The 20152-nt window shown below is 36.7% G+C and overlaps 1 protein-coding gene across 2 annotated transcripts in view; it reads left to right on the top strand.

Annotated features, from left to right (window-relative positions):
* Positions 1 to 19051, top strand: part of Epsti1 (epithelial stromal interaction 1) — an 81628-nt gene extending 62577 nt beyond the window's left edge. For both annotated transcript variants that reach the window (XM_090341723.1, XM_090341722.1), the window contains 3 exons: positions 11272 to 11345; positions 16415 to 16514; positions 18724 to 19051. In XM_090341723.1, the coding sequence (XP_090197849.1) occupies positions 11272 to 11345; positions 16415 to 16514; positions 18724 to 18732 (183 nt within the window). In that variant the 3' untranslated portion in view covers positions 18733 to 19051. The remainder of the gene's footprint in view (positions 1 to 11271; positions 11346 to 16414; positions 16515 to 18723) is intronic.
* Positions 19052 to 20152: the final 1101 nt, after the last annotated feature.

Below are 20152 nucleotides of genomic sequence, written 5' to 3'. Positions count from 1 at the left end.
AATCTTCTTTGTGTGTGTGTGTTGCTGTTGTCGTTTTTTTCTTTAACGTTAACCATTCAGTATCTTATTTTTGATTTGGTTCCATCTTTTTCTACCAAGTTATTTACCTTCTATGATTCCCTTTTCATCTCAATATATTATGTAATAATATGTAATAATTAGGATATAAGGATATTTAATAATTTCCTCTTTATAATAATATGTTTACTATTCTAAAATAAATGAGGCATGGCACAAATGGTAGAGAGCCTGCCTTGGGAGCAATCCCTGAGTTCAGTCCCTAATACCATCAATAAAACAACTAAACTAAAATGAAAGGCACCAACCAACTCTTTTTCTGATATTGCTATCTCCAGAGAAACTATCTCTTACGGTTTTTTAAAAATCAAATTTAATGAACAACTCAAAGTTCATCTTACTGTAACCATTTTCTTATCTCTACTTCATCCTTAATTCTTTATGATCTGCTTTATTTTCACAAATGGCTTTTATGGAATTGTTCCCTAAAGGTAAAATAGCTCCTGAATACACAATTCAGCACATTTTGTCACTTTCGGTGACATGTATCTTCCTATAACTATCACACTATGTAATACCATTTAAATTTTCTTCTGGCTTTTTAAATTTTTATTTTAATTCATGGAAGGTTTACATTATATTCACCAGATAGAAGGTGCATTACTTCACAAACATTGCTACCCTTTCTCATGTTTTTGTCCCCACTTCCCTCCCTCACCCACTCCCCTCATCTTGTTTCCCCCCTTCCCTATCCTATTTCAAATAAACAAGGATATATACAATATACCAGATAACAAGGTAAGAAGATACTGTATTAAAATGATTTACTCTATTTTACATCTTGTGATTTTCTCCTTGATTCCCATTTCTTTCCCTACTTGGTCTGATTCCAGTATTTCTTATACTTAGGTTTTGTTGGTTTGGGTGGTTGGTTGCTTGGTTGTTATTATAATTTGCTTGGCATTTCCTGTTTCTATCACGTGATTTGGAGGGAAGGAGAATCAAACAACCTTTTTATGATTGATCAGTGTTAAAACTATGGAAGCTATGGAAGCTGTTGCCTGTGAAGTCATTTGTATACTCTTACCTGCAGAGATGTAAAAGCTGGCTTATTGCTCTAAAGAAGTGGAGATGTTCTTCCTGGGCCATATGCTTTCGAGTTGACTCTTTCAAGGGGGGAAAAAAGTCAGACAGGGAGAAAGAAGAGAGATTAATCATTGAAATGTTCTTAATCTTTGAAAAGAACTGTACTGAAATACTTTTAATTTTTATTCATTATTGGTAAACATCTATCACTTGATTTTTTTCATTAAAACTTTTTATTAACACTGAGTTTTTACATCATATTTCAAATGTCATGTTCTACAAACAAGTATTCAAGAAAAAATATCTATATTCAATCAATGGCACATAAATTTAAGAACATAATTAAAATTAAGCTGAGTCTTTGTATGTCATAGATATATATTGATCTATGCATCAATATGTCTATAGAATATATATTGCATCATAGAATTACATGTCTACATAGATATAGTTATATCTCCAGATTTATGTCATTGACCTGCAGTACCTGAGTATTGAGTCACAGCTCTCGTATTATTTGGATCTAATACCCACATATCAAGGATACCATGTGCCTTTTGTTCCTTTGGTCTTGGCTTGTCTCACTCAACATGATTTGCTTTAGTTCCATTCATTTCCCAGCAAATGCCATTATTTTATCTTGTCTGTTGGCTATGTAGAATTCCATTGTATATATGTACCACATTTTGTATCCGTTCATCTGTAGTGGGTCATCTGAATTGTTTCCATCACTTGGCTATTGTTAATAGTGCAGAGATGAACATGGCTGTGCAGGTGTCCTTATCATATCCTGGGTTATGATGCCCAGGAGTGGTATGGCTGGTTTGTAGGGAAGGTCTATGTTTAGATTTTTGAGGAACTTCCAAACTGCCTTCCAAAGTGGTTGTACTAGTTTACATTCCCACCAGCAGTGAATTAGGGTTTCTCTTTCTCCACATCCCCACCAACATTTGTTGTTGTCTAGATTCAGAATATTGGCCATTCTGATTGGGGTAAAGTGATATCTCGGGGTTGTTTATATTTGCATTCCCTTTATGACCATGGATGATGAGCATTTTCTCATATGTTTCTTTGCTAATTCTCCCTCTTCCTCTGATAAGTCTCTTTAGTTCCCTTACCCATTTAGTGAGTGGTTTGTTGGGTTTGGGGGGATCAATTTCTTAAGTTCCCTGTAGATATTAGATATTAAGCCTTTGTTTGATGTATTGTTGGTAAATATCTTTTCCTAGTTGGTTGGCTGTCTTTCTATTTTGGTAGCTATGTCTTTATCTGTTCAGAAACTTTTTTTTAAGTAGTCCCATTTGTTGAATCTCTCTCTAATCTGTTGTATCAGTTGATTTTTAAATCTCTGTCACTTAATGTCCAACTTTCTCAGTTGGTTTTAAATTAAAATATGTCTGTCTCACTCTCTCCCCCCCTTCTTTCTCCTCTCCCTTGACCTCTCTCTTCTTCCTTCTTTTTTCCCCTCCATTTCTTTCTGGAAGAAGCCTTTAGCTAGATCATCTACTTACTATATGGTTTCAAAACTTTCTTATATGTTTATTTGGCTCATATATTGAATTTACTTACCAAGATTTCTGAGGGTTTATTTTTTCCTCTATTACCGTGTTATGAATATAATACTCTTTTTCGTCTTCCCACTGATAATAACTCCACAAACATGAAAAATTGCTATTTCAGGGTTGGGAATGTGGCTTAGTGGTAGAGTGCTTTCCTAGCATGCAAGAAAACCCTGGGTTTGATTCCTCAGTACCACATAAAAGAAAAGACCAGAAGTGGCTCTGTGGCTCAAATGGTAGAGTGCTAGCCTTGAGCAAAAGAAGCTCAGGGACAGTGCCCAGGCCCTGAGTTCAAGCCCTATGCTAATTGTATTTTTCCTTTCCCTTTAAAACTATATCTCCTATTCATTTATTTCTCAAATGTTTGATATTTCTTGCCTCCTATCATCTTATATTCATCTGGTCATAAATGAAGCCTTCAGACCCTTGTCTTCTGAGTATGGAGGCTTCTTATCCTAGGCTCAGTGGGTTTGGGGGATATTAGCCTGTTTGTCCATAATGCTTTGTGTGAGGTACAGGAAGGATGAATCCCAGCACTAAGCTGCTGTCAGTGCTGCTATGGGGCTGATGATAGCATACCCTCCTGAAGCTCCTTGTTTGCACTATTACTCCTTGGCTCCAGGTATCCCGACCTGTGTTCCCCCAAGGAGACCTAGCTATCTCCTTTCTGTCTTTCAGTCATATCTTGAAAGGCCAGCGGTGCTTACTGATTTTCACAGAATTATTGATTCTCATCATTTACAAAGTACAATATCAATAGGAAATCAGGATATATCTTAATTATTTGACAACAAATGAAATTATTCTAAGAAAGGAAAACAATTCTAAAGAGAATATTTTATGGGAAGGCATGCAAAGCTTATACTCAAAGAAGGAAAACTATGATTTTTTAATCCACTTAATACTAAGAAAATGAATGAATGAGTTTTACATTCCAACTAAGAATTTGGAGCAGGAACAACAAATGAAATTGTTAAGAAATAATTAATAAGAAGTGGAAATAATAGTGAAACTTCAAGAAACAGCTGTTCTAAAAATCTAGCCAAATTCACTCTTTGACAAAGTCAATAAATCTACAAGTCTAACCAAGAAGAGATTAAGAAAAACACAAATATACAACTTTAAAAATTAGAGGCTAAACCCACAGATGTTATAAAGACTAAATTTATTTTTATTGCTATAAATCTTTTAAAATTATCTTTCAAGTAATTATACAAAAAGGTTTCAATTTACCATGTCAGTTTATGAGTACAACATATACTGACCAATGATACCCTTTTCATCATTCTCGACCCATTCATCTCAACCCCAGCCCTCCTCTCAAGTTACCTGGTTCACATGTGTACAGATGACTGGAGAGAGGAGAGGTGGGTTGTGGGTTGATATAGTCATAGCATTCAATGTACATATGTGAAAAAAGATTACATTTATATTGCTATGAATAATATTATGCTAATAAATTGAAAATCTGAATTAAGTAAATGATTTTTCTGTGAAAATATAACTCTAAAGTGGCCTGGAGGGCTGAGAGTCTGGTCTAGCAGTAGAGTGCTTGCCTAGCACGATTCCTTGGTACAACATACATAGAAAAAGCTGGAAGTGGTACTATAACTCAAGTGGTAGAGCTCTAGCCTTGGGGAAAGCCCAAAGACAGTGTTCAGTCCCTGAGTTCAGTCCCCAGAAGTAGCAAAAAAAAATAAAGTGGCCCAGAGATTTAAAATACATAAACATAAATGAAAATGCTGATGGTTGGGAAGTTTTCCTGCAACTCATTGTCAGAGAATTACAGGTGATTAAAGTCACAAGCCAAGTCTTCTGAATTTTTGAGGACTAAATCTCTCCCCCCCATCCTCAGGCTTTATAAATTGTTTTACAGCAAGGAAAAAGAGGAAACATGTTAGAATTCTATTTGACTCTCATCCCCACAGCATAACAATCTGGTAAAAGCATATACCTGTGTACACATATGCATATACACATACACACACACTTCATAGATAGACAAATCTCATAATAGACAAATCTCATAAAGGTTAACATTTCAGAGAAAATATAACTAAAGGTGAATTTTCCTCTCAAATAGTAATTTACCAAGGCAAATTAGGGTTTATTCTAGAGACACAAAGATGACCAACTTTGCATTTTAACGTCCTATCTTATCACTAGAAGAGAATATGTCATGAAAGGAATAATTCAGCTATCTCTTCAGTTACACAAAAAGTATTGGCAAGCTTTAATGTCTATCACTTAAAAAAATAAACTTCTGGCTCATACCTATAATCCTAGTTTCACAGGAAGCTGAGATTTAGAGGATCATGGTTTGAAGCCATCCTGGACATGAAAGTATGGGAAATGCCACTTCCAAAATAACCAGCAAATATCTAGATTCAAGCATGGCTTAAATGAAGTAATAGGGCATCCTGCTGAGTAAGCAAGCTGAACTAGCTCAAGGGTCTGAGTTTAAGCTCTGATACAAAAATGATGCTAAATGAAAGGACTTCTAGGATATAGAAACAAAAGCTATATAATGAGATATTGTTAGCCTTAATGTACTATGTTATTTCTCATCTCTTGCTGTCCCTTGGTTATCTCATATTGTTACAGTATTTCACTTTGTTATCTGATATTTTGGACATATGCATATTTGGTTATTTGAAATTGGATAGGAAAGGGGGGAAAACAAGATGAGGGTGGGGGTGGGGGGAGGGAAATGGGGACCAAGGCATGAGAAAGGATATCAATGTATGTGAATTAATGCACCTTCCATCTAGCGAATATAATGTAACCCTTCTATTAATTACAATAAAAATATATGAAAAAATATTTTAAGGTACTGGGAGAATAAAAGATATTCTTAATGTACATAGCCTCTCAATGCAATAGCCATAGCATTTTCTGTAGTAAAATACTAAAACAGTATTTAACACAAATGCCACCTTTTAACCAGCTTTTTTTGTGGCAATGCCAATACATATCAAAATTATGCAATAGAAAACTAAAAATATATATTCTGCTAATATCATATGAAATAAGATTTGGAAATTGTTTCAGTCAACTGAAAAAGATGAGAAATCAAAAGGTGCTTTTCCAATTATTGAAAATAAAAAAGTATTCTATTAAAATGTAAAAAGCCACTTTTCAGTACAATCTAAAAGAATTAACTGGAACCTGATTAGAAAACCTGGAGTCCAATGCGAGGGTTGTCTAAAAAAATAGATCTAAACATGTAAAACTTAGCTCTCTCAAATATCAGCAAAATTTAATTAGAAAATATAATGGGAAATAAAATCCCCATGAAAAAGGAGCTATGAAAATCACTCAGTAGTTAGACTGAAGGGACAATAAAACTCTCTTGTAATCCATAGAATCCAATTTGAATAAAGCAGAGATGACTAGTATGCTAGCAAAGTTGCAATGACCGCATACTCACCAAATTAATATGTGAATTCTGTGCAATTCCATTAAAATTGGAGGTCACAAGACTTGTCTGCCCAACATTCAGCAAGGTGGATACAGCCACGCTCTCTAACATGTCTCTTATCTATTGGCCTGGGCCTTCCAGCCACAGTGAATCTAAGTTTGAAATATGACAACTTGGAAAGATGTTACAAAGGCTACTAAAATCAGCAGAAAATGTCCTGAAAATGACAAGGCTAGAAAATGGTATCTCTGGTACACACTCTGGATTAATGATAATTAAGTTCCATCCTCAGCTAAAAAGGAAGGAAGAAAGCAGAAAACATATATCGTTTTAGCTTATTGCTGTCTTGGACTGAAGAAAGACAGTCCACTGATTTACTATAGATAGCAAGATGTTCCTAAGTTATTTTTGCAATAGAGTTTACAATAAAAACTATAATGTTGATAGTATCTGTCCTAGGTGTAAAAATACAACTCTGTAAAATTCGATGATTTTTTTGTAGCTGGAGTTCATTTATTTATGGTCATATTAAAAGGTTGGAGTTAATGATAGCTAGTAAAAAAGTGTTACATTTTGGAGTGCCATTTCTCTTCTCATGTGTATTTATTTCTTTTGAGTTGCTCGGTCTTCTCTTAATTTTCCAAGGTTCTTTTTACCTCTGTGTCCTCCCAGGCAAAGAAATCACAGTGAGGAGCCTCAGATCAAGCACTGCTTTAAATGGTCCTTCTCCCTACATGATCTTCTGTAGTCTACACTCAAAGCCAAGGAGTCCTCTCTTGCTCCCCCTGTCCTGTTCCTCTTAAGTTGAGAAGACATCCTCTCCTGAGAGATGTCTGTGCTGCCAGGCGATGGCCCTTTAATGTTTACATGCAGCAGTCAGGCTGAGTCATGTCGCACACATCCCAGTGGGATTCAGACATGGTTTGAAAGTAGCCCTATCTTTATCTACAGTTACTGCACTGAAGCCTTGCTGTGGAATCTGACATTTACTTCTTGCCTCATTTACCATAGACCACTTGGCATCTCCATTGTTTGTGCTCACGCTGAGTGCAGGGAGTTGTGTAGCACAATGAGAAGAACCGCCCCCCCACCCCTGCCTCCACTCCACTTCTGTCTCCTTGGAGGACTTTTGTGGATGAACTTAAGGAGCATCCAATTGTGTGCGTCTCTCTCTTCCTTTGTAGATGTAAATGACTTGTAGATTATCACTTGTAGATACAGCATGGTTGTTTCTGTGTCTTCTTGTCTTCCTGTGTATTGTATAATTGCTTTCAGGGAAGAGCTCAGCTGACCTGTATCTCTACCTTCTGCATGAATCCAGCTGTCTGAAAACTGGTTGCTTTAACAAATAGGTGTTGAGTCCAACTGGGCTAGACAGGACTCCTCCGTGTGGCATTTTAATTCTCTTAATGTCCCAAGCTCAGTCCTTAGCACCAGAGACGTTTACTTGGTATTTGTCAACTAGAGATTGCAATTCCTCGTATAAACCTAGGGAATGAATTCATGTCTTATATTCTTATATGGCATTCTCAGTGGCTGTCAGCTCAACAGATCAAATCAATTCATTGGAATTAACCTTTTGGGTACCAATGAAAAATAATCCTCTCCCTAGGAAGTGCCCTTTGCTAGCTACAGGACAACTTGACCCTAGGTACAGTAATGGCAGCATCTCTCTTCTATCATCTGGAACAATGTTCTTGCATGATGAGGCTATATCAACCCTGACCCCATTTCCTGCCAGGTCTTCATCTCCTTTTCCCACAGGAGCTTCTGGAATAGGAGATTGTACATTGTCCTTCTTCCCTTCCTCTTTTCTTCCTCTTAGAAGTTCTTAGTTTCATGAATAGTGCCTTCCTCTTTTTCATATTTCAAAATGCTTAAAAGTATATACTTATTGGATTTTTTTCCCTTCAATTCTAAGGTTTGAACCCATGGTCTCCCACTTGTGAGGCCGGGCCTCTATGCTAAACCAGACTTCCAAGTCTTTTTTCATACTGGTTAGATTTGAGGTAAAATCTAACTGTCCTGCCCAGGCATGCATCTGGACCACAGTGGGTCTGTTTTAGACTTCCTGGGCCAACTGGGATGATATATGTATGTCACCACACCCAACTTCCTGGGAAGTAAAGGAAAAATGGAATGAAACAGAAATGACCATCCACTTGGCTACCCGATCCTTGCTAATGGTATGAGAAAGTAATACATACACTTGTTCTATGACTGAAAAATAAAAACTATAACATTAAAGCTGTCTTTCCTGTCAGTACATCCTCCAAGATTATCTACCCAGCAGTAATTATAGTTATTGTGTTATTATTTATTTATTTGTTTGTTTAGGGATGGTATTAGGACTTGAACTCAAGGCCTGAGCACTGTCCCCTACCTTTTTTTTTGTGCTCAAATTTGGTGCTTTACCACCTGAGCCATACCTCTAACTGCTGGATTTTGCTGGTTAACGACAACTAAGCTCCTCAGGAATTTTCCTGCATGGGCTAGAGCTTGATCCTCAGATTGCAGCCTTATGTGAGTCCAGGAAAGAAGCACGAGTCACTCAGAACCTGGCTTTACCATGTATTTTTCAATAAACCATTTTATATCTGATATGTACTAGAAAATAAAAGTTGAAATAGATATATGAATATATTTTTTATTTATATGGAAGGGTCCCAGTAAGACTGCTATGGATTGATCATTTATCATATTTTAACAATCTCTCTGTAGGCCTACCCTCTCCCAGAAAAATATAACATTCTCTTTTTAGCCTGTGTTTATTATTATTAATTTTATTTTGTGTATTTTTAAAATTATTTTTCTGTAGTTGTACCAAGAAGTTGCCTTATTTTTTAACTGTTTCATAATAATCTGTTCCTTAGCAGCAGACATTGTTCCTTACAATTAGTAATGCAAATATTAATATCCATGTACCTTTGAGGAATTCTGCCAGATATGCTTATATCCATGTACACTGTATACTTTGGCCAAATTTATCTGTTGCTATTTCCCTAATAGCCCTTTCTGTTAAAGCAATAGTGGATTTTGTTATGCTGCTTTCATATATATGTGTGTGTGTGTGTGTGTGTGTGTGTGTGTGTGTGTGTGTGTGTGTGTGTGTAGTATTTCACTTTTGGTCACCTCCACCACAATTTTTTTTTTGCTAGTCCTGGGTCTTGAACTCAAAGCCTGGGCACTGTCCTTGAGCTTTCTCAAGGGTAGTGCTCTACCACTTGAGCCACAGCACCTTTTCCTGCCTTTTCTGTGTTTGTGGTACCAAGGAATCCAACCCAGGGCTTTATGCATTCTACACAAGCACTCTACCATTAGGCCATGCTCCTGGCCCTCACAGTACCCTTTTCTTTCCCCCGACATCTGGTTTCCAGCTCAGCAATCCTCTTTTTTTTCATATATTTTATTGTAATTAAGAGAAGGGTTACATTATATTCACCAGATAGAAGGTGCATTACTTGACATACATTGATACCCTTTCTCATGTCTTGGTCCCCATTTCCCTCCCCCCACCCCACCCCTCATCTTGTTTCCCCCTTCCCTATCCAGTTTCAAATAACCAAATACAAATATATCCAATATATCAGATAACAAAGTGAGATACTGTAACAATATGAGATAACCAAGGGACAGCAAAAGAGATGAAAGGTAACATAGTACATTAAGGACAACAATCACTCATTATATGGCTTTTGTTTCTATATCCTGGAGGTCCTTTCATTTAGCGTCATACTGTATGGCCTTATGTATCTAGGTTTTGCTCTATTGCAAATCTCTGTTGGAGAGCCCAAGGTTTCTACTGATTATGACGAATGAGGGAAACCATTGAGCCTATGTTCCTTTGAGTCTGGCTTACTTCACTTTATATGATTTTTTCTAAGTCTTTCCATTTTCTAGCAAATGGGGTGATGTCATTCTTTCTGACAGCAGCATAGAATTCCATTGTGTATAAATACCACGTCTTGTTGATCCATTCATCAACTGAGAGACATCTGGGTTGGTTCCATATTTTTGCTATGGAAAATAGTAGAAATCCTCTTCTTATGACTATCTCTTTCTTCTTTTCTCCCACCACTCTTCCTCTTCTTTTTCCTCTTCCTCCTCCTATTATTATTAGGTTTAGGTTTTATATATGAATAAACATATAAAGCATGTTTTCCTTTCTCAGTTTCTCATCCAAGTTCATTTTTTTTCCTTTTACAGATTCTGGATCTTCCCTACTACAAGTTATAAATTTACCTCTGTTTCCTTTGAATAGCAACCTTTTAAGTTCAAATCTTAGTCCACCATTATCACTCACCAAATGGTTTCTTCCATATTGGCTCTAACACAACAGCTTCATGATAAGCCACATTTCCATGTGCATCAGGGTCCTTCCTAGATTCAAATTGTTGTAATGATACATTTCGTGATACATGTTCATGTTTAAGATCTGATTATTCATAACTTCTTTCTTTTTCATACTTTTTCCCCATGGCTATGATTACATATTTGGTATTTTCCCCTGCCAATCATTTTTATAAAGTTTTGAAACATTACATTGCAAATTATTTTAAGCTGGCCAGTAGAGGCCTATGCCTATTATTCTAGTTACTCAGGAGGTTGAGATCTGAGGCTCTCAGTTCGAAGACAGCGAGAGCTGGCAAGAATATCTATGAGACTCTCATCTGTAATAAATTACTCAGAAAAGGCTGAAAGTGACACTATGGGTCAAGTGGTAGAGAGCTAGCCTTGAACAAAAAGAAGCTGAGGCTCTGAGTTCAAGCCCCAGGACCAGCACAGGCATGAAGTACTTTAAAGAAGTACCAATAAATAGTCTTGTGTGACACTGATCCTCTTGAAAGAACTAATTTGATTTGCTTTTCTTTGTAGGACATTGATGAGTTTGATTTATATTGTATTTTTCTGTGTGTCTTTTATTTCTTGGTCTGACTTCTTGGTCATGCACATTGGCTTTTGAATCTGGCAATTTTACACTCATGGAGCTATTCTGTTTGACTAAGCTGCAATTATTTTTGCTACTTACTTATATAGGAAAATAATTTCACATCCAAATAGTACTTAAGTAAAAACTTCAAAAGTGAAATATTGCACCAGCTAAGGTTAAATGTGTAATTGATTTGGGTGTCTTCTGTACAACCGTGTTAATTGAAAACCATATTTTAAAACTTTTATTGTTCCTAGAATAAATTACTGGAACCTAAACGACAGCAGCAAGAGGAAGAAAGAGCCAAAATCCATCAAACTGAGCACAGGAGGTATAACTGGCTAATAAAATAAGCATCCTTGGTAAAATCAATTACTTATAAAGTTTTGTGGTGTTTTAGAGAAACACTACAACAATAGTGTTAAAAAAGATATTGGAATCTATATCCTCTTTAAATCTTTGTTGTTGGGTTATGGTGTATATATGAGGTATACATACTGTGTTTATGTACCCCAATACATATACGTATATATATATATCCTGTTTTCATGAGCAGATGGTATTATAAGATAATATAAATGAGTTTACATGGGTATTTAGTTACATTTGATTTAACTTCTCTGGAATGAAACATCATGGATATGCTCTGTCTAAGACCTCTGTTCTCAGAGTACCATCAGATAGTATTCTACTGTTTGTAGAATAATTGGATTTGCTTAGTTGTTCAGATACCAAATTTGGGTCTAAAAGTTCAGAGAAAAACTTACTAATGTTAGTTTATATTGACTAATATATCAATACATTATCTAAAATCAGGAAGTGATTTTAATAGTATAAATACATCCTGTTTGGCCAGGAGTTTGGCCAGAGTGCTTGCCTAGCATGCACGGAGGCTCGGGTTCGATTCCTCGGTACCATATACATAGAAAAAAGCCGGAAGTGGTGCTAAAGCTCAAGTGGTAGAGCTCTAGCCTTGAGAAAGTCCAAGGACAGTGCTCAGGCCCTGAGTTCAAGCCCAGGACTGGCAAAAAAATATCCTGTTTTCTTAATATTGTCAGATGTAATTACTTGAGAGGAACCAGTAAATACTATGTTAACTTTAGAAGAATACTAATAACCACCATATCTTCAGTCATTATTTTACTGGGGTTTTCCTGGGAGATACTTAGAGTAAGTTCATTAAAGGTATGCTTGAGTGGCTTAGGAGAAGAATTTAATGTAAGGGCCTTCATTATTTAATGAAGCAGATTCTTCTTTGAAAGTGAGTAGCTTCTCTTCTGTATCTGACTTTCCTCCGTTGCATGTTTTTGAGTTGTTTCATTTGGTAAAAGAGACTAAAACCTGTCAATAGAAGTTCCCAGTTTCAAAGGGGCCACTATCTATGGGTGGGTGTTCAGATGGACATTTTTGTGCTTATCTAAGCACAAAGGAGCCTGTGGCAAGGAGGAACCTACTTTCAGGATATTGTGAGTCACAGAGCAAGACTGTTGGACAAGTAACAACCAAAAATAGTTTTTAAGTGTCGAATGTAGTTTTATGGAAAGGTTAAGAGTCTGAGATATTGTCTATCCCATTTTGTTGGGTAACCTTGTTTAGGAACACTTATTGCTACATATTTATGATAAAGTACCCATAGTTATTTATCTCTGTTTACTATCCTTGCTTATTTTTATCCTTATATATTCATTTTGTATTCATATAACATTTGTTGCTGTAAGTTGCCAATTATTTCTCTGCATTTCTGCAGATTAATTAGATTGGGAAGCTTTAAACATCTTAACTATATACAGATATACCATATTAATAGGTCCTGTTGTTAATATGTTCACCTTTGATGGTAACCCAGAAAAATATGTGTTAGTATTATTTGATCAGACATGGAAAGGGTATCTTTCTTATTATAAGAATCTTGACCCTTGATTTTTCTCTTTATTCATACTGCTGAATAAATATTGGTAAGGTTGTTTATTTTCTATCCCTTATTTTCTATTTTGTTGATTTGGGTTAAAGAAAGATCCAAATTTAATCCATGAGGAGGTTTTTCTAAATAATAAACTCAGTAATTGGTTTTAAAATCATTGATCAAGACTTAGAAATACCCATTTATGTTCTTCAGTTTTAGAGAATTTTATGTTTGTGTTTTCCTCAAAGTTTATATAGAATTTTCTTTCCAATTTTCTTATAGATACTCTTTCAATCAGCTGTTAATGAACAAAGTACTGGTGTCTATTACTAGAGTAAAAACACAAGCTGTATATTATGTGCATGGGGAATATAAGCTAGGTATTCTCCAGGGGCATAAATTCATTATAGTTGAGAAAAGCAAAATGTCCTCTCCTGTCTAGAAGTTTACTAGCAGAACACTGAACCTTGAACTCATAAAGGAAAGCTTGGGGGAGTCATCATAGGCTTTCAATGAGTCCTGAAATGAGCTTGAGTCTGACTCTGCTCCTGAGCCTGACCTAGTGTAACTCTATGAGCAAAAGAAGACAAGTAGAGACTCCAGAGAGAACAGGCAGATCATGGGGTCATGGATTTGAAAGGACGTGGGTCAGGAGGTGAACAACAGAAAGAACCAAAATGATTGATTGAAACTTGAACCATTTCTGAATGATACTTTTTGTTCTGCATTATTACTCAGAGGTAAACCCAGAAGCACAAGTTTGACAGCAAGAAAATGTATGTCCTGTCTTAAACTAGCAAGCAAACTATAAACAGGAACTTTTCATGCCTAGTTGGGTAGATATTGGATCAATATTCACTATTCTATCCAATATTCTATTGGATAGAAATTGAGAGAAAACATCTTTTTCATGATCATCTCTGGTTGATCATACCATGGATGGCAGGCTAGCTGAGTACATTCCTAAAGCATCAAAGCTCAACCACTCTTGCCTCTCTTGGTAGCTGATAGTTGTGAATCACATCACCTTGCTTCAAAAGAAGCCACAAAAGCACTTGGCATTGAGCAGCATATTTTACATTCACCACCAATGGGTTGTGTGTGTATGTGTGTGTGTGTGTGTGTTAACAATGCAGCTGCCATCATAGCAGTGGGTAAGGTTAGGTCATTCGCCTAGATGACAGGTTCTGTCGGTAAGTATAAGTACTAGATACCAAGAATGTGATTCAGAGGATGAAAAGGTCCCTGGCTACATAGAAATTGCAATCTGGGAGAAAGGAACAAGTCAACCTCAAAGCAGCAAAGTATTTTTTTTTCAGATGGTGCGAAATATCCTGAGAAATATATCCCAGGGAGCGCTCAGAGAGCTATAGGAGTGGTTAGTGACTGGAGACCACTTGAAGGACAAGGAAGAGCCGGCCAGATTGAGGGCAGAGACATGTAATCCCGTGGAATCAGGAGGACAAATGCAAGGGCTCTACATAGCAAAGTGGCTGGACTTCGAGTCCAAAATGACTGGGCTGTGGTGGATGAGGTCTGGAAAGTAGTCTGGAGGGGACGTGGTATGAGAATGAAGAGATTAGTGAAATCAAGGGAGGATCTCTTTTAAAACCTTGGTGGGTTGTTGTGTAGAGAAGGAGTTGCAGAGTGTGGGAGGAGGCAGTAGACAGGAGAAGTGACTGTGATTAGAACTCAAATGGTGTTCCTTGGACAGAAGTAGGTGAAGTCAGGGTGTATTGAGTAGGTAAAGGAGAAAACACCTCGAGTGGCTGAGAGTATAGGATAAGGGTAAAGATACTGAGGGACTACCCCTCTTTGATACTGACAAAAAGATTATGTAAGCATAGCTGCAAGCAAATAGGCAGCTGCAGAAACACTGTTGGTGTGTTGCTGGTAGAAGAGGGAGTTAGGAGCAGCTTCCCCTTTCACACTACAGCTCTATAAGCTTCTGTAATATTTTCTGGGTGATCCAGAAAAGGCAACTTAAACATGGAGTCCTGCAATAAGACTAGTAAATACCTGGTGAGAGAGGAAAAAGCCCTTATGAAAACTGACATAGAACCACTGTTTGACAGAATATAAGAAGATGATAGAGAAATAGCAAATTGACCCAGAGTACAAGATGAGTCAAAACACAGTGGACATCTTGGCTAGCCCTGAGTCCAGCCTTTGATTGTGTCATCTAGCCATTATGTCTTCCAAGTTCTTATATCTCTGAGTCCATAACTATCAGCACCTACCATGACCATATTCTGCTAAATCTTCCTGACTAAAAGAAAGGATAATGTGACTGGGGGTTCTTTGTGCTTCTTCCCATATGTGTGCATCCAGTGGCTGATCTGTGTTAGGAACTTTTTCTACCTCCAAAAATCTCACAGCCTCATTTGCAAAGCTCCTAAGGAATCCACGGATGCATCTCTAGCTTCCAAGTACAAGTGTATAACTCTACACAGATGATGAGGCCACAAGGCCCATACAAGGAATATTGAGAATAATGATTAAGTAGAAGGTGAACCTTCAGGTAGCCAGCTCAACAAATAGAATACAGTCAGTTCTCTATATCTGTGAGTCTGCACTCATGGATGCAACCAATTGCGAATTGAAAATATTTGGGAAAAAAGTATTGCACCTGTACTTGATGTGCCTAGACCTTTTTTTTCCCCCTAAAAAATGCTGTGTAATAACCCTCTCCATATCACTTCTACTGTGTTATTACAAGTAACCTACAGATGATTTCAAAGATGGTTTTATATTGGAGGATAGATGTAGGATGTATGCAAATATAATAGCAGTTATATCAAGAATTTAACATATGGATTTTTGGTATTCACTGTGGATCCTGGAACCAATTTGTCATGGATACTGAGGAGCTGCTGCACGACAATAATTATAGTGGTAGCATTTATACTAACCTTTGAGATAGTAACTTTTGTATAAAGTCAGAACTTCTGAAATTGCTACAAAAAATGACAGACCTCTGGGATAAGATATTCTTTTTTTTTTAAAGCTTGAGCTTCTTTCTTTTCTGATATTAGCTTTTCCCACATTTTTCTTCCAATTTTCCTTCTATTTTCTATTCCCGGGTTTTATTTTAGCAAGACTGGCAGTAAACTACACAGCGTACATGGGGATAATGTCTGTCTTAAACAGTAACCATTGAACTGGTTCGGCTTTTATTTTTTTTCTGTTTTGGCTTCTGCTGAAGCCTCATGCTCAGCCTCAGAGTTTCCTGACCCCAAGGGGTGACTGAGACTCTTGCTGAACTGGTAGACGATGGACAATTGAAAGCGTAGAGTTCAGAATTCTGCCTGCTTCGAATTATGCCCATGACTGGCACTAGCCCCCACAAAGGATGGTGAATGCAAAGAGAGATCTCGTCTAAGTAGAAAGGGAGGAAGCAATCCCCACCGCCAGTTCACACCGTGCATTAGGGTCTCAAAAATCTGTTAGCCCTCCAGCAGGCTTTCCACTCACACATATTTTTCATTGTTTTAAAGAGTAAATAATGCTTTTCTGGACCGACTCCAAGGCTCAAGTCAACCAGGTGGCCATGGGCAGTCTGGAGGCTATTGCAATATGAACAGTGCTAACAGTTGGGTGAGTTTTTTCTTTTCTCTTAAAAAAAATAATACCATCTTCCCAAGTTGAAAAATAAAAACAATGAGGGTTTCTTCAAAACCCTCACCACCTCTGAGAGTCTTGATTTTAGCTTTGGCTAATTGAGATATATATATATATATGTATATATATATATATGAATGACACCAGCTCTTTGTTCTCAGCATGGTTGCCTAGACTTGAGGGTCTTTTATCACTCCTTGTCCAGACCTACAACAAAAATAAATGAACATTTTCCCAAGAATTTAAAAGGCAAAATAAGGTTATAAAAATAGTAAACATTTTTTCTCTAGTAATATGTTCATTTCAGTGAAACTAGCACATCAAAGAAACTAATATTTAATTTGTCACTACAAAACATTAAAAAAGTTGCAGCCAAAAGCACTTTTTGAAAATGAAATGCCCTTACTTATTCCTCTGAAGAAAACCCTGAAAATATATTGTAATATGCACTTAATATATTTTGTGTACATTTACCGTTAAACTAGAACCAAAGCTTCAGAAAACGTGATTAAATGATTATGAAGATCACAATGTGTATAAAGCCAAAACCAATTATGAAATTTTTAGTTTAGTTGAAGCCTGAGTGAATATGCATATTTACACGCATATTTATATTCTATATGTACTTCTACACATTCACATATGCATATATATGTTACAAAAATCAGAAAGCAATCTTTAAATTAGCAAGTCCAACGAATAGCCCGGTGTTTGCTAGTTGTAAACTGAAAAGGATCACCCTATGATAAATAACTAATGGGCAAAGGATAGTTTTTTTTGTTGTTGTTTCTTTGTTTGTTTTAATGTGATGACTTTAATCCTAGCATTCCGTTTTTTTTTTTTCTTGACAGACCTGGGGCTTGAACTCAGGGCCTGGGCACTGTCCTTGGACATATTTTACTCAAGTCTTGTGCTCTGCCACTTGAGCCATAGCGCTATTTCCAGCTTTTTCTGTATATGTGGTACTGAGGAATCGAACCCAGATCTTCATGCCTGCTAGGCGAGTACTAGGCTACACTCCCACCCCCCGCAAAAGATAGTTTTTTTTAAGAATTCTATTTGTTAAAAATCTGATATGCATGCTTCCTGGTAATAGATCTAGTAACTAAAACAGATAGATTTTATAGAAGCATACATATTTAAGATAATTGAATGAAGGCAAATTTGTGGAGAATGCATATTGTGCATTTCTGTTTTTTCTATAATGTAATTTTATTTGCTTTACTATGGCATTTAGAATAGGGGTGACATGGAAAAGAAAGAATAATCAAAACACACTATCTCTGTGTTATATGAAACACTATACACAGCACTGACTTATTCATAATAATACGCAAGCAGGAGTCTTGTGGAAAATGGGGCGTTATGAGTTGAAGACACCATCTAAGTTCATTAGCTGTGAAACATGATTGGAATACAGGTGTGAGTCAGGACTAGGAAACTCATTGTTGATTGAGCTTTTCTCCCAACTTGAACAATTGCTCAAATTTAGAAAGCACCTTAGAAAAATAGCTGGTGTTAAAGGGATGATAATGGGAGCATGTATACATACCATGATAGGGCAAAAAAACAATGGTGATTTGGCAACAGTAGGGACCTTATAGGATACTTTGGAAACTAAATCCTCTGTCTTCAGGGGCAGTTAAGCATTTACCTTTCCTGGTGATGCAAGCTGAGCTTAGGTTCTCAGAATGTTAGAAAATATAACAATTGTCTCTATTCCACACATAGCTTGACCCTATCTTGTGGAAGACTCCAGGAGATATTTTGACCTTGTCAAGACTCAATCTGTCTCCTTTCTCAAGGGGCCCTACGAAGCCACCTTCCTTCTACATAATGCAGTACAACTGTATAGGATATATTTCCATTTAGATTACTTGGCTCCACCTTGTGTTCTGGCTGTCCTTGTGGGGGTTGGGTGACACATTCATAAATTCTATTATTTGTGACCTATATTAGCCTATCTGTAAGAGCACACCCAATAAGATGTATTGGTCAAGCTCTTCCATTGTTCAGAGAGGCTATTGTGAATCAAATGTAGTATGCCACTTGTATTTTAAAATCATTAAAAAATAGCCAGGTTAGCCTGCTATGTATTATTTGAAGGAACTTTTTTTTTTCGAGTGCAGAGGCACTGCATTTTGTTTTGTTTCTTATGGTAATTAATGTTTCCTTTTACTTCTAGGATATATGAGATTTACGTGCATCTAGCAGTGGACCCTGACCTTTACAAACCTCATGAAATATTTTCCCTTACTCTGATTTTGTTCAACTTCACAACTTTTGCTTTCACATCGACTGCGCACCCTCTTACCTGCATAGTTAGAAATGACCAACTTTCCCTGCCATTACATATGCATGTCTACAAGAGCAGTTTGCCGAACTCACATTTAATCTGCTACCAAAAAGCGCACATTGCTTTTCTAATTGGTTTGACCTCTGATGAGGAGAATAGTTACAACAATGTTAGGATGACAGAAAAAGAGAAAAATCACTCGGTACTTTTAGGTTAGAGATGTGGGTGCTATAAGTCTCATGTCTCACTAAGTAATTCTTGTTAATTCTCAGATCAAGTTTGGGGAAGCTTTTGAGTTTTTTTTTAATATTTTAATCTCTATTCTCTTAATCTAGGAAACAAATGTGATCAAAACAATAAACTTCTCCTTTTTCTTATAAACAAATAAATAAAGTTTGAATTGCTTTGACATTAATGGGTCATTTCTATTGTTATTGAAAAGCACTTGGGTTTTCAAGAAATCTTACTTAAATATTCTTTATAACACTCCATGTAGACCCAATGTAGTTATGTAAGCACTATTAGATCTTACTTTTCTGTCTCTCTAATATAACTAATAGTGACCTTCATTTTTAGAATGGACACTATATTTGCTGAAAGGCTTATATTTATTTCTGTACAAATCAACTGCACAGAAATGTAGAGACTTTATATTTTTTTGTAAATTATATTGAAAATGTACCTTCTTTGTTCTATGCTGCTTAGTTTGCCTGCTAATTCAATAGACTTTCCTTTGCAATTTTTGTGACCTTGACCCAGTTCATAAATCCCAGAGTACAAAAGTATTGATTTCCCATGGTATGTAATCTGGTTTCTCACTTCTTCTTCCATCCCTCATGTGACACAGGGAAAACACTCATTTAATCTTAGAATAAAGTGTGTGTGTGTGTGTGTGTGTGTGTGTGTGTGTGTGGTGTGTGGGTGTGTGTGTGTGTGTGTGTGTGTGTGTGTGTGTGCATCCTTAAGAAATCTTCTGTGTTGCCAATTACCCTGTTGAAATTAACTTTCCAATCTCTATGTTTTGGAAACATTAGGATTTGAAGTTCTTGGGCCAAGACACCAGGGGCACAATTTTCCTACAGAAAGTGCCAGGCTGAGTAGGATAAAGGTGACTGAGAGCAGATGATGTTCAGGCTGTTTCTCTAGAATAAAAAATGCAGATGTTCTGCATCCCCTGTCCTCTGCCAGCTGACACTGCATTAGTGCTGTTGACACTAATATAAAATGCATGGTCCTTTTGAAATCTTTGTTGTTGCTTTACATGGGGAAAATAAATGCCACAGCCAGTCTTAGACATATCACCAAACTTTTGTCAATG

The sequence above is a fragment of the Megascapheus bottae genome, chromosome 11, assembly GCF_031878675.1.
Source record: "Megascapheus bottae isolate mThoBot1 chromosome 11, mThoBot2.hap1, whole genome shotgun sequence".
Taxonomy (NCBI): domain Eukaryota; kingdom Metazoa; phylum Chordata; class Mammalia; order Rodentia; family Geomyidae; genus Megascapheus; species Megascapheus bottae.
The sequence above is the reverse complement of the archived record's forward strand: the minus strand, read 5'-3'. Positions and strand labels throughout refer to the sequence as shown.